This window comes from Polypterus senegalus, chromosome 3 (assembly GCF_016835505.1).
Source record: "Polypterus senegalus isolate Bchr_013 chromosome 3, ASM1683550v1, whole genome shotgun sequence".
In the NCBI taxonomy this organism is placed as follows: Eukaryota; Metazoa; Chordata; class Cladistia; order Polypteriformes; family Polypteridae; genus Polypterus; species Polypterus senegalus.
The window spans coordinates 182,311,172-182,324,946 of NC_053156.1; the positions used below are offsets into that span (position 1 = coordinate 182,311,172).

At 38.2% G+C, this 13,775-nt stretch overlaps 1 protein-coding gene across 1 annotated transcript in view; it reads right to left on the bottom strand.

Moving 5' to 3' along the window:
• Positions 1–307: 307 nt before the first annotated feature.
• Positions 308–13,775, bottom strand: part of abcb10 (ATP-binding cassette, sub-family B (MDR/TAP), member 10) — a 130,171-nt gene continuing 116,703 nt past the window's right edge. The window contains exons 12-13 of the mRNA XM_039748287.1: positions 5,933–5,967; positions 308–743 (exon numbers count right to left, since the gene is read on the bottom strand). Coding sequence (XP_039604221.1) covers positions 488–743; positions 5,933–5,967 — 291 coding nt within the window. The 3' untranslated portion in view covers positions 308–487. The remainder of the gene's footprint in view (positions 744–5,932; positions 5,968–13,775) is intronic.

Sequence of the window (13,775 nt, forward strand, 5' to 3'; positions counted from 1 at the left end):
CAATTCTCTATTCCTTTCTCTGATTCTCCCTCTGCTGACCAGCTGACTGAACAACTGATGTAATTTCCGGTTTCCTCCCTCCTAGACCCACTCCTTCCTGTCATCACATCTTATAAGCCAGTACTCAACTTCCTTTCCTCAGTACTGGACTTGTTTCTACAAAGATGTGTTTATTATTTTTGTAACCAAGCCTTCAAGTATATGGGGTTAACAAAGTAGTACCCCAAATCTTTTCCTATACTTTGTCTCTTTATTGTATACCAAAATATGGATGTCTTCACTGTAAGCAATATACACAAGTCTTTGGTTTTCATGGAGAAAAAATACTGGTTTAATGCCCAATTTGTATAAAAATTACAATTTACAATTCATAAACAAAAGTATTTTAGATAAACACTGTCAGTTCACATAATTAAGGCACCTGCAAATAACCTATTTCCTCATAAGACAATGAAAAATAGCTACTTTTGTTTTGACTGTAGTAACATCACTTTAAATGCAAACTCTTTTGATTGTTCTGTAAAAAAGCTTGCTTCTCCATGAGTTTCCTGAACAGTCCTTCAGTGTCCTCAAGTAACAACTCATGCTTTCCACATTCAACTACCCTGCACTGATCCAAAACTGCCACTGCATCAGCATTTTGAATAGTAGACAGACGGTGTGCAATGATCATAACAGTACGACCTTCCATTAGTCGGTCCAGGGCCTCCTGCACTAGGTACTCATTTTCTGCATCCAGAGCACTGCATGATAAAAATAAGTTAAAAAAGACATTAATAGTTAATACTACACTTCATTGTCAATACTTTCAGAATTATGCAACCTGAAACCAGAGGAAGTTAAAATGGCTAGAAACTTTTCATCACTTAAAAGTGCTTCTTGACTATGCTATTAAAGATATGGTATCTTGTTATTAAGTTCTAAGTTGGTCTTGTGATAACTCCTTCTCCCACAGCCAGACTATCCTGAGATCTGTGACCTGGCCCATGCCCACCGCTTGGGGGCACATTTAAGCGCTGAAAAACCCTGGAGTGGATTACATCACATTTTTTGGGGCCTGGAGTGCACAAGGAAGTATGTCGTTTTTGCAGGTCCTGCCTGTCAATTGACTAATATACCTCGGTGAGATAATGCACTCCTCGTTCTGCTTCCAGCAAATGACATTTCCTTTCAGTGGATCAGCATGGACATCATCAGCCCGCTCAAACCCTTCACCAAAAGAAATAAATATATCCTCCTCTTCATAGACCGTGCCACCCAGTACCCAAAGGCCAAGCCCCTATGGGTGGCTCTTTCCAAAACAATTGCCTGGGAACTGGTAGGGGTCTTCTTATGTGTTAGCATCCCTAATGAGGTCCTGACAGATGAAGGGACACCTTTCATGTTGCATACCTTCTGGGAGGTTACCAAACTGCTCCGGATCAAGCACCTGAAGATGTCCATTTATCAATTCATTTATCATCATTCATTTATCAGCACCTCAAAGAGAAATTCTGGCTGACTGCTTTAACTAACTGCTCAAACTGCTGTTAAGGATGGTGGTTCAGGAAGACACGCGTGACTGGGACCAGCTTTCATCTCATCTTGTTTGCCTTGCAGGAGGTACCATAGGCCTCAAATGGGTTCTCCCTCGAGTTGCTGTATGGCTGGCTTCCCAGGGGTTTACGTGACCTGGTCTGCGACAGTTGGGAATAAGAGGCAGCTCCTCCCTCCCATAACATATTACAGTATGTCTCCCCTTCGTGACGAAGCATCTCAAGGGTGCACAGCACACACCGCCTCGGCTATACAACAGATGCTGCCACCTTCATGAGTGCCACCCTAGGGACAGGGTTATGGTCCTAATCCCTATAACACACTCCAAGTTTTTGGCCCACTAGCTAGGGTTGTATAATATCTAGGAGTGAATAGGCTTTTGTGGACTATCTGGTCTACAAGCTCAAACTGTGTCTGAGGGAATGCCTATATAAATGTCAACCTCCCTAAACCATTGTTTGGCCACGATCCCAGGGATGCGGCAGCTGATCCATCATATCCTCTATCAATGGGCTCGTGGACCCCAAGCTGTGCTGTACCAAGCTGATAGCCCACGAGATAGTGACTGAGCCAGGGGTGGTGGTTCGTAAGCGTATTAGAAATATGTTGGATGCTGGAGCTCGAGGTGGTCATACAGAAAATTTTTATTTAGGGATCAATGTGCTTTCAATCATAATCTTTAGAATTATCAAAAACTTATGCTTATATTTTAAAGTATCTTAAAAGCCATCATACTGTATATTTGTCCGAACATCATCAGACTGACCAAGGCTGTTTTTTTTTTTTTTTAGAAAAACTTGCAAGCAGCCCGTTTTTCTTTTCTGTTGCTAAGTTTAAAACTTGTGTGAGATAATGAAAAATCACAGACACTGTGTAATTTAAGAGAGTTAAATAGGCCAATGTGAGTACACCCCTCATATTTTTATAAATACTTTATTTTATTATATCTTTTCATGGGACAACACTGAAGATATGACACTTTGATACAATGTAAAATAGTCAGTGTACAGCTTGTATAACAGTGTAAATTTGCTGTCTAAACCGCTGGCAACAAAAGTGAGTATACCCCTAAGGGAAAAATGTCCAAATTGTGCCCAATTAGCTATTTTCCCTCCCCGGTGTCATGTGACTCATTAGTGTTACAAGGTCTCAGGTGTGAATGGCGAGCAGGTGTGTTAAATTTGGTGTTATCACTCTCATACTGGTCACTGGAAGTTCAATATGGCACCTCATAGCAAAGAACTCTCTGAGGATCTGAAAAAGAATTGTTGCTCTACATAAAGATGGCCTAGGCTATAAGAAGATTGCCAACACCCTGAAACTGAGCTGCAGCACGGTGGCCAAGACCATACAGTGGTTTAATAGGACAGGTTCCACTCAGAACAGGCCTCGCCATGGTCAACCAAAGAAGTTGAGTGCCCAGAGGTTGCCTTTTGAAAATAGACATATGAGTGCTGCCAGCATTGCTGTAGAGGTTGAAGGGGTGGTGGGTCAGCCTGTAAGTGCTGAGAACATACGCCGCCACACACTGCATCAAATTGGTCTGCATGAATGTTGTCCCAGAAGGAAGCCTCTTCTAAAGATAGTGCACAAGAAAGCCGGCAAACAGTTTGCTGAAGACAAGAAGACTAAGGACATGGATTACTGGAACCATGTTCTGTGGTCTGATGAGACCAAGATAAAACTTATTTGGTTCAGATGGTGTCAAGTGTGTGTGGCGGCAACCAGGTGAGGAGTACAAAGACAAGTGTGTCTTGCCTACAGTCAAGCATGGTGGTGGGAGTGTCATGGTTTGGAGCTGCATGAGTGCTGCCAGCACTGGGGAGCTACAGTTTATTGAGGGAAACATGAATGCCAACATTTACTGTGACATACTGAAGCAGAGAATGATCCACTCCCTTCGGAAACTGGGCTGCAGGGCATTATTCAAACATGATAACGACCCCAAACACACCTCCAAGATGACCACTGCCTTGCTAAAGAAACTGAGGGTAAAGGTGCTGGACTGGCCAAGCATGTCTCCAGACCTAAACCCTATTGAGAATCTGTGGGGCATTCTCAAAAGGAAGGTGGAGGAGAGCAAGGTCTCTAACATCCACCAGCTCCATGTTGTCGTCATGGAGGAGTGGAAGAGGATTCCAGTGGCAACCTGTGAAGCTCTAGTGAACTCCATGCCCAAGAGAGTGAAGGCAGTGCTGGAAAATAATGGTGGCCACACAAAATATTGACACTTTGGCCACAATTTGAATATTTATATATATATATATATATATATATATATATATAAAGATATATATATATATATATATATATATATATATATATATATATATATATATATATATATATATATATAAAGATATATATATATATATAGATATATATAAAGATATATATATATATATATATATATATATATATATATATATATATATATATATATATATATATATATATATATATATATATATATATATATATATATATATGTTGTCCCCTTTCCGCCAGTCGCAGACCTGCAGCCATGGGACCAACCTGATGAGGAGGTTGATCAGTACCTGAACTGAAGGAGGGAGCCAAGGTGGAATGACTAATGAAGCCACTGCTTGTTTGTAGTGTTTGTGTGTCATGGAGGGGTAGGGCTTCAATAAACACTCTTGCTGTTCATTCTGATGACTAAGAATGACTGTTTTTCGGGTACAGGACAGTGACTCATGCGTCACAATATATCAATGTGTAATAATATATATATATATATATATATATATATATATATATATATATATATATATATATAATTTTTATAATGACACACAGTTATATACTGTAAATATATATATATCTATAGAAAGAAAGAGAGAGAGATAATTTGAATCTGTGTATCAATTGCTCTTAATCAGCTTAAAGTAAAAATGTGTTATATTACCTAACTTTAGGTTATATAAAAGTTAATTATTAAAGACTTGTGCCAGTATTTTTATTTCTTCCAAGCAACTAAGAAAACTGCATGTGCTTATCAGTTCAGTGTGACTTGCATTTACTTCTAGCAGCCTGGTCCCTGCCTCCCTGTCTGCTTATTCAGACAGTAGCATAAGATGATGACAAACTAAGGAAAGTGTGCTCTAAAAGAAAACTAACCACCCTTGTTTTAGAGATGCAGCTGCTAAAAAATGTAGGCCTTGAGGGATGCTTACGCAACAAGTAACTATTCATTTAAAGCATCCCAGTATGTCATGTGTGGGTCTTCCCGATTCTGACTTAATGGTGGGAATTGATCGATAAACAAGTCTCAGATGCTTAGAAGCCTACACAGGGTAAGGAATAACCTTGGTAAGTTTTGGTCAGATGATGGACACTGGATTATGGATAATACTGGGCTTAGACATTAGGTAATGGTGGGAAGAACTAGAAGGAGGAGGGTATTTTGCAAAAACGATAAGAATTATAACAATTAAATTGAACTGATTTAGCTTTGTGCATTTTGCAAGTCTTATTCTGAATGTTCATCCAGAAACTCCACGTGTCTTTTTTCTGAAGAAGTTTTTTCTCCAAGGCAATCAAAACAGCCACAGCCTATGGCCCACAGCTGCCTTGACATCCCTGTTACTTGAAAAACGTGTCGACAGAGAGATTTCTTCAAAACTCAGAACAAAAATAATCTGAGGGAGTCAGGTCAGGACTGTAGGGTGTGTGGCTGGAACCCACATTTTTAGATGGCAGCCTGTGACTAATGTGACATGTGAACCGGCATATTGTTGTGAAGAAGCTTACTTGATTTACATAAGGACTCTCCTGACACCCTGTCTATTGGAATGTTAGACTCGCACTGAGCCAAAACTGTGCAAGAGTAGCCTTGAGATATGTCACAACATAAACAGACTTGTTTCAACATGCTTGCTACTTTCTTTCATACTCAGATAAATTATTGAACACCCCTCGTATCAGGATTCCTGCTGTCCTAGTTTTTTCACTAAAGTTAGAGTAAAATATATTTGTCCAACATGGCAAATGGATATTGTACTTCAATATGTCCCATGATCGCACTTTGACTAACAATTTGATGAAAGAGCCTATATAAAGTAATCATATTTTTTCAGAACCATGGTGCACTGTTGGACTACCCAGGGAGGGGCGTATATAAACAGTTTTGGCAAATGGCAAGTGTGCGGAAAGAAATTTTGTTTTGAGTTTGCTGGAAAAGAATGTTTTAATGTATTAAAACCTAAAATAAAAGCACACTGGACTTTCTCATTGTGATTGAACTATGTTTTGTCTCAAAACTTGTGAGCCTGGAAATAAAAGGTTGCAAGTCTGCAATATAATACTAAAATTACTACTACATTACTTAACAATGGCCTGTCTGTAAAAAATAATAAAATTATTTGGTATAACATACCTTGTTGCTTCATCTAACAGAAGAATCTTTGGGTTCTGAAAGTAAAAATATAATGCATTACTATCATACTTCAGGTACAAGTACAAAGCAGACATTAAAATATAACTTTTGCAGTACCAGCTATTAACAAAGGTTAGGCAAAGTCACTAAAACATGCTCTACCAGGAGAAAAAAAAAAAAAAGGAATGACAAAAAACTTTTTTGACCCAATCCAGTGTAAAACAAACATCAGTCACGAATGTGCTGCCAAGTGCAAAACTGTACAAAAACATTACAGGTTAATAAACTTATTGATTAATTATGTCAACATTCATAAAGCCAAAGCAATGATGCTGTAGATACAGATAGTCATATGGGGGTCTATCCAGAGTTGTATTAGCCTAGAATGTGTGTCTGTAAAAGTAACATGTTTTAAATGCAGTGATGCACACCAGATGAAAAGAAGAAGTTCCTGTACATTAAGCAAAATTCTTAGGAATAACAAAACACTCCAAAGAAGTCTACTAAATCAGTGGTTTCCTATATGTGTTTGAGTCATTAACTCCTATACTTTATTCTTTGTAACACTGATTAGTACCTTCACTCACTTAACAAGCCATTATTTTATAATGGAAACACTGCCTTCTCAAAAACATTAACACAACTATGTAATACATATTTTATGGTAGCAAAAATGGAAAAGCTTAACTAACATTCAAACCAATTACACTGTGCCTAAAAAGAACAAGTCATTGGTGATTTACCTGAAACATTTTTGTTAGGCAATTAGTGTTATTAATGGTGATAACATAAATGGATATTTTTTAATGTTAAAGTCAAGAAACTATTTGGCCAAGTTAGTAGACACCTGACCATGACACCTATATACAGTGGTGTGAAAAACTATTTGCCCCCTTCCTGATTTCTTATTCTTTTGCATGTTTGTCACACAAAATGTTTCTGATCATCAAACACATTTAACCATTAGTCAAATATAACACAAGTAAACACAAAATGCAGTTTTTAAATGATGGTTTTTATTATTTAGGGAGAAAAAAAATCCAAACCTACATAAAAAATCTGCTTGGAAACTGCATGTCTATTTACACCTAGGACATCCTGACATCATTTGTACCAGCACATTTATATATAACATCTATCCATCCATTTTCTAACCCGCTGAATCCGAATACGGGGTCACGGGGTCTGCTGGAGCCAATCCCAGCCAACACAGGGCACAAGGCAGGAACCGATCCTGGGCAGGGTGCCAACCCACCGCAGGACATTTATATATAACATTTTAACTTTATATTTTGTTCCGTGATAACAGTTTAAATATAAGAAATCTTATTTGCATGAACCACCCATGACTTTTAATGATGAACTGTTTTGGGATTTTACATAATACTTAATGGCAGGGGGGTATTACCTAGTATATATCATTTATCTGATTCTGGTTTAGTGTAAATTAAAATACATTTAAAAGTGTTATGTAAATGCACCAAACTGATAAAACACTGCTCTGTTAATTTTAGTGAGTCTGTCACATTGCATTAAATAAAAGCTCATGGGACTCCACCAGTTGGTGCAAATAAAGGACATTAATCTTGGAGTTCATTTATAATGATGGCTCACAATTCTTTTTATCTATGTATTTCCTGTATCACTCCCCCCTCCAAACTTTACAGCAGGAACTATGCAAACCCAGACTAATTTCATCACACAGCCATATAAAGAAAAGAGTTTTACCACTCCAGAGAACACGTTTCCACTGCTCCCAAGTCCAATGGTGGTGTGCTTTACACCACTCTAACACTTGGCCTTACTTATAATGATCTTAGGCTTGTGTGCAGCTGCTTGGCCATGGAAACTCATTTCATGAAACTCCTAACACAGAATGGGTAATTTTTTCTCTCTATGTACTTTGGCACTCATTCTCTCTATGTACTTTGGCACTTATTGGTCCCACTCAGTGAATTTGTGTAATCTACCACTTTATGACTGAGGTATTGTTGCTTCGAGATATTCCCACTTCACAATATAGTAAGAACACTTGCGGTTGACTGGGACAGATCTAGCAGAGCAAGAAATTTCAGTTGTGGCAAAGTTGGGGTCATATTGACAGTGCCATGTTTAAAGTCACTGAGCTATTTGGTATGGCTCATTCTACTGCCAATGTTTGTCAATTGAAACTTTGGCTTTGTGCGATTTTATACACTTATTAGCAGTGGATTTGGCTCAAACAAATAAATTATATAATTGGGTGTCCACCAACTTTTGACTATATAGCTTATCAAGAACAAATGACATGACATGTAAGTTTTCTACCATATATGTCAAACTAATTTGGGCAAACGAGATGCATAGAAAATCAATTATTTGAATATGACATTTAAGTTTTCAAACATATATGTCAAATTAATTTGGGCAAATGAGATGCGTAGAAAATCAATTATTTGAATTACTGGTTTTTTTAATATGCTGTTTTGTATAACCACTAGAACCGGCATGCATTTCTCCAGTACTGTAACTTCCACAGCTACACCTAGTGCTGTTTGAATCCTTTTGTTCTCACTAATGCCAGGTCAATTCAGCACCCTCATAATGCGTCCCTACTGCCCAACCCTCAAAAACCATACATAGCCCATTGCAACTGCAGTGAATGTAAAACTCACTTCTTGGCAGACAAAAGATATTCTTGGCCTATTCACCTTAAATCCTCAAGTTAAAAAAAAAAACAAAACTTCCCAGGTGCACTGTCAAAAAATGTTTCAGTAATTATTTATGAAAAGCATAACAAAATATTCTATACAAATATATCATAAAATGCAGACTAAATAATTTAATGTAATATGTAGGTAAACGGCAAGTGGCATGACTTAACAGAAAATAAAAACTGTCCACAGTCAAAAAACATACATAAAATTTATTGAAAATGCATTGCAATATTTCAGCACACTTGGAATACAAATACATGAAAATCATTTTCACATATGGAAAGGAGCACACAAGTGCACATTGTAGACACAGCAATCCGCAAGTGAAGCAGCTTGCTTCCCTGATGAAATATACAGATGTGAGAAAGTACAGTGGCCTTTCTTTGTACAAATGGAATGAAGGACCAATACAACATTGTACTTGGTCATGAATGACATGCCTTTTAGAAAAAGAAAAACGATTTGAGTGCATGTTGGTTCATGTAGCCTACACACATTCACACTTATTATATATTGCTGCCCAAATGTGAATTGATATCTCGCTCACCTCTAGACAACTATACAGTTATCACAAAATATCACTTACAATCACTCTAAGGGTTTGTTTATACTTCACGCTCAGAACGCATAAGCAAATGCATCATGTCTGCCATGCGCTCATTTGATGCGTCCTCTGAGCAGGTCCTCAGAAATTAACGTGACACGTGCAAAAGTGCCAGTACCAGCAAAAAGTCATGGGGGAGCAGTGTGCTAAAAGTTTATACGTGACGTCAGAGTCTCTGTTTACTATTTACATGTAACAGAAAGCTTGCGGATCCTATGGGATCGATGTGAGCGCTCCGATGTTTGATGAATGGTTCGATGTGGTGAAGCAAAATGCCGACATATAAATGCATTTGTGGTGCTTTTCTATTCAAGTGTCACATATTCCCAATCCTAATGACACGATACATTTTAAAAGTCTCACATATCATCTATTGTGCCATCTTTTTTTTTTTTTTGCAACTTCACAACAGCAATATAATGCACATCGCTCTATTTGAGCCACAGAGAAAAAAAATTAAGGCCGTTGTGAAAATTTGTATTTTGTGATTAAAGTAGAAATTTCGCCTTTAATCTACTTTAACCTCGTAGTTTACTTTATAATTAAAGCAGACCGTCATAAACATCATCCCAACTTGGACCTGACAGCAGCAGCAAGCAGCAATAGATCACCACACAGAACACATTAAATGTATGATATTCCAACTCTCTGCAAATTTAGAATCTTTAGATTTATACTTGATATCATTTTCATGATGAAATGCAATAAAGTATGTATGTTATATTTTACAGATAAATTGTTAATATCGTTTAAATAATGAATACTGTTAATAATTACACACATGGGGGTGACACAGTGGCGGAGTCACGTCGCTGGTATTCCCTGCTTGGAGTTTACATGTTTTCCTCTTGGGTTTCCAAACTGTGCTCCGGTTTCTTTCCAAAGACATGCAGATTTGGGGAGTTGGTGCCGCTAAAGTGACTCCAGTGTATGTGTGTGCTTGTATTCACCTTGCGAAGAGCTGATGCCTCGTGCTCAATGCTAGCTGGAATGGACACATCCCAAGACTGATGGATTTAATCATTAAACATCCTTTTCAGAGATATTGCGGTAAGGTGTCATCAGAATTTAATGGGTGTTCCAGGCAATTCACAACACAGAGAAGCCGAACCTGTTCTCACCGTGATAATATCTCGCACTGCCACCTACTGGATTCCTCCAGATTTACGTAAAGTATGCACGCAAGTATAAACAGTACAACTCTTGCGCAGCAGGAGCGTCCACTGCAGCATGCACTGCGTTGCGTGTGAAGTATAACCCCGGCCTAACAGCCCAAACTCCTACTCCAATAGTCAGAAAACATTACTGTTGTTCTGGTGTGTAAAACTGACAAATTTTAAATTGCAAACTAAATTTAAATAATTTTGCTCAAACGAACCAGGATGAACTGAATTTATAGGACTTACTTGCAAGCATACTTTTGTAATATACTTTTAATTTATGCATTTGTTCCAGTCAGCTTCTTTTTCAGTTACTTTATTACCAAAGCACATATCACAGAACCTTATTTAATTACTTTAGAACTTGCAAACAGATACTGATAGATGTGATTGAATACGAATTACCTAATTAGTTTACAGCTTGGGAAAGAAAGGAGGGTGTGCGAAGGTACATAAAAGATCAAACACTTTGATAAGAGTCTTTCATCATTAGGACAAGATAGCTAATCAAATGTGTGCACTGTCACATGTCCTGAAACCCCATGTGTGTATTTCAACATAAATAAGGCTTGTCTGAGGGACCAAAATAACAACAGAAGGGCAACAGGGGAAAGATAGAGGCAAGTGTGATCATTTCATATTTATCAGAGAATGTAATCTACGAAGAAAACCAAACAATAATTCAAAAGCTGTCAGCATGCCCGTGTAGATTAAACACAGGAAGCTCTGCAGTCCACTTGTGACTTTACGCTGTAGGGAAATAAGTAAATAAATCAAAGTAAATAACATTCGATCTGGCTTTTATATTAAGTAACATGTAAATGTTATTTTATATAAAGACCATTACAAAATATATTCACAAGCGTAAATTTGCACAATACCTTGGCAAGCTTGGTATGCCCTGATGTTTCGTTGAAGGACATGCATGTGACAGGTTCACTGGCAAGATAACACCCGACCTCTTGCTGCATCCAAACGGTCCAATCTTTTGCCTTTACATCTGGTGCAGCTGCGCTGTTCTTATGTATGAGTGAGTGTGTGTGGATGTTTCTCATGCAGAGGGCTTCTGTTCTCTTTCTCAGATGTAGAACCCTATAGCACGTCTTTATTTGAAAACTAACAGTGTGAGATCAGGGGGAGCGTGAACGTGACTAAGAGAATAAAAGTGAATAATGAAACAAAATGCTAATTTTTTGCAAAATTATAAATTTAAACCTGCTGTTACAGACTCTAAATCAAATGTATGTTTTTATTTTATAATAGTAATAATAATAGCCGCTTATTACTCAAAACAGTTCAAACCATGAAAGACCCAGAATCAAACCCACCACCTCTTGACTTGGAGACAGTAGTTCTTACCTCTACACCAGCCAAGCAGACATATATGTGGGTGTGTGTGTAGCAGACTATCCCAATTTCTTTTACTTTGGTTAAATTCTTGAAAAAAAGCACAATTGTTTTGTTATATCTGTGTCTTCTAGGAAAGTGTTTATTTGATATTTGGACTTCAGTCTTCACACATTACACACTTTACGTCAACATTTTGCCAATTAATAGAACATGAAAAACGTTTCTGTTTTAGTTATGTGTTCAACATTTCTTGTCTCACATTTCCCGTCATCCTACATTTACACAGATTGTTGCAGACAAGGAACCCACATGAAATGTACATGTTTCAAATAATGATATACTATACAATTCAAGGCACCTCACATCTAGTTAAACAGACCTAAGCTGGGAGGACTTGATGTACGACTAAAGCTGCGTCGGTGGGGGATGGGATAGCAGGCTTCCTGCTGCTGATCGACACATTTGCAAAACAAAAGATGCTGATGAGGAGGTGCGAGGCAATTTAAGGTGGCTCAGGATTATGAGTTTTTTTGTAGACTTAAGGGATTCTAGTGTTAAAACTGAACATGATTTAATAATGAGTTTAACTAAGTACAGGATCTTTTTAATCCTTATTGGCCCTGTCTAAGCCCCTGTATTTGCAGTTTAATGTGCTTTCACTATTAAATGCTTTCTTCCTTTTGCTGTTGTCTCACTGCTGCCTGTGTTTTGATTTTTTTTTACTGGATTTTATCTTAAGCCTCCATTTTCCAAAGAGGCTCTCTTCATCACTTCCTTTTATTTAATCTGAAAAGGGGAGGGAGTCATCATTTACATAAAACAAAACTGAAATGCAAGTCTTCTTCAAGTGGATGGTGAGCCACAGCTTAGCAAGGCTGTTTGGATTAGACCAGACTATTTTAGTGATTGAGTTCTTATATTAGGAATGTGTTGTACACTCCCTAATGCAGACAACAGATTCAAATTACATGTTTTTAATTGTATTAGAAAGGCAAGTTTCTTTCAGTCTTAAATTGTTAAATAGTGAACTCTTACTAGGTGCAACAAAAAGTGACATTTATTAACTCTCACCACTCCCTTTAGCCACTTATGCATGAGGTGCTTAATTGGCTCCTGTCAAACAAATGACAAGTTTCAATATTGTGTGCCATCTTTCATTAGTAAAATATATAGTTTGCACATGTATATACTGAGTGACTCTGCTTTTATTAAAGATCCCACATATGTTGAGCCACATGCAGGGGAATGCTCATTACCACTGGATACCAGAGGTTCAGAGCATTCCAATAATGTATAGTTGCCTATGATTAGTCATTGATACTACATACTACAAGTCACAGCTGTGTGTAAAAAGCAAGAAATAAACTGGGCATACAACAGCTCATCTTTATGCAACATTATGCACACATCTTCTGTTAGAGTGCATGGGGATTATTTTGCTTGATGCGCAATAAGACTTGAAGTTTGTACAAAGGAAATGCCTTCTCCTTTAAAACCAAGAAAACATAAGGTTGAGAATGTCCTAGAAAAGCTACAGAATGCTAGAGATATGGAATATGAAGACCTTGAGTCACATTCTGATCAGAGCTTTGACTTTTGAGGAAGACGCAGTTACTGAAGAAGTTGATACTATGCTTGATTTGTAAGTATTGCTCCTAGTATAACTTTGAAGCATCGTAGGGTACAGTTTCACAGTTCAGGAGTCATGGGTTCAATTACCATATTCAGATACTGCCTGTTGTGTTAGTTTTCTGCTCTTTCAATTTCAACTTAAAGTACTAGCAATGTTTCTTATTATACTGGTGATTACTATGAGGCATGTGGCTGGGGGGTGGTACCCAGCCGGGACGCCCAAGAGGACCAGAGGAGGGTTTGCGCCTCCTCCAGACCACGAGGGGGTGACCGCCCTGGTTGCGTTGGGGACCAAGGGTGCAGAGCTTGGAGGCTCAACCCTGTAGGGGCCTGTGGTCACTGCCAGGGGGCGCCCCGGTGCCTGGAGAGCCCTGGGCCTCAGCACTTCCGCCACACCCGGA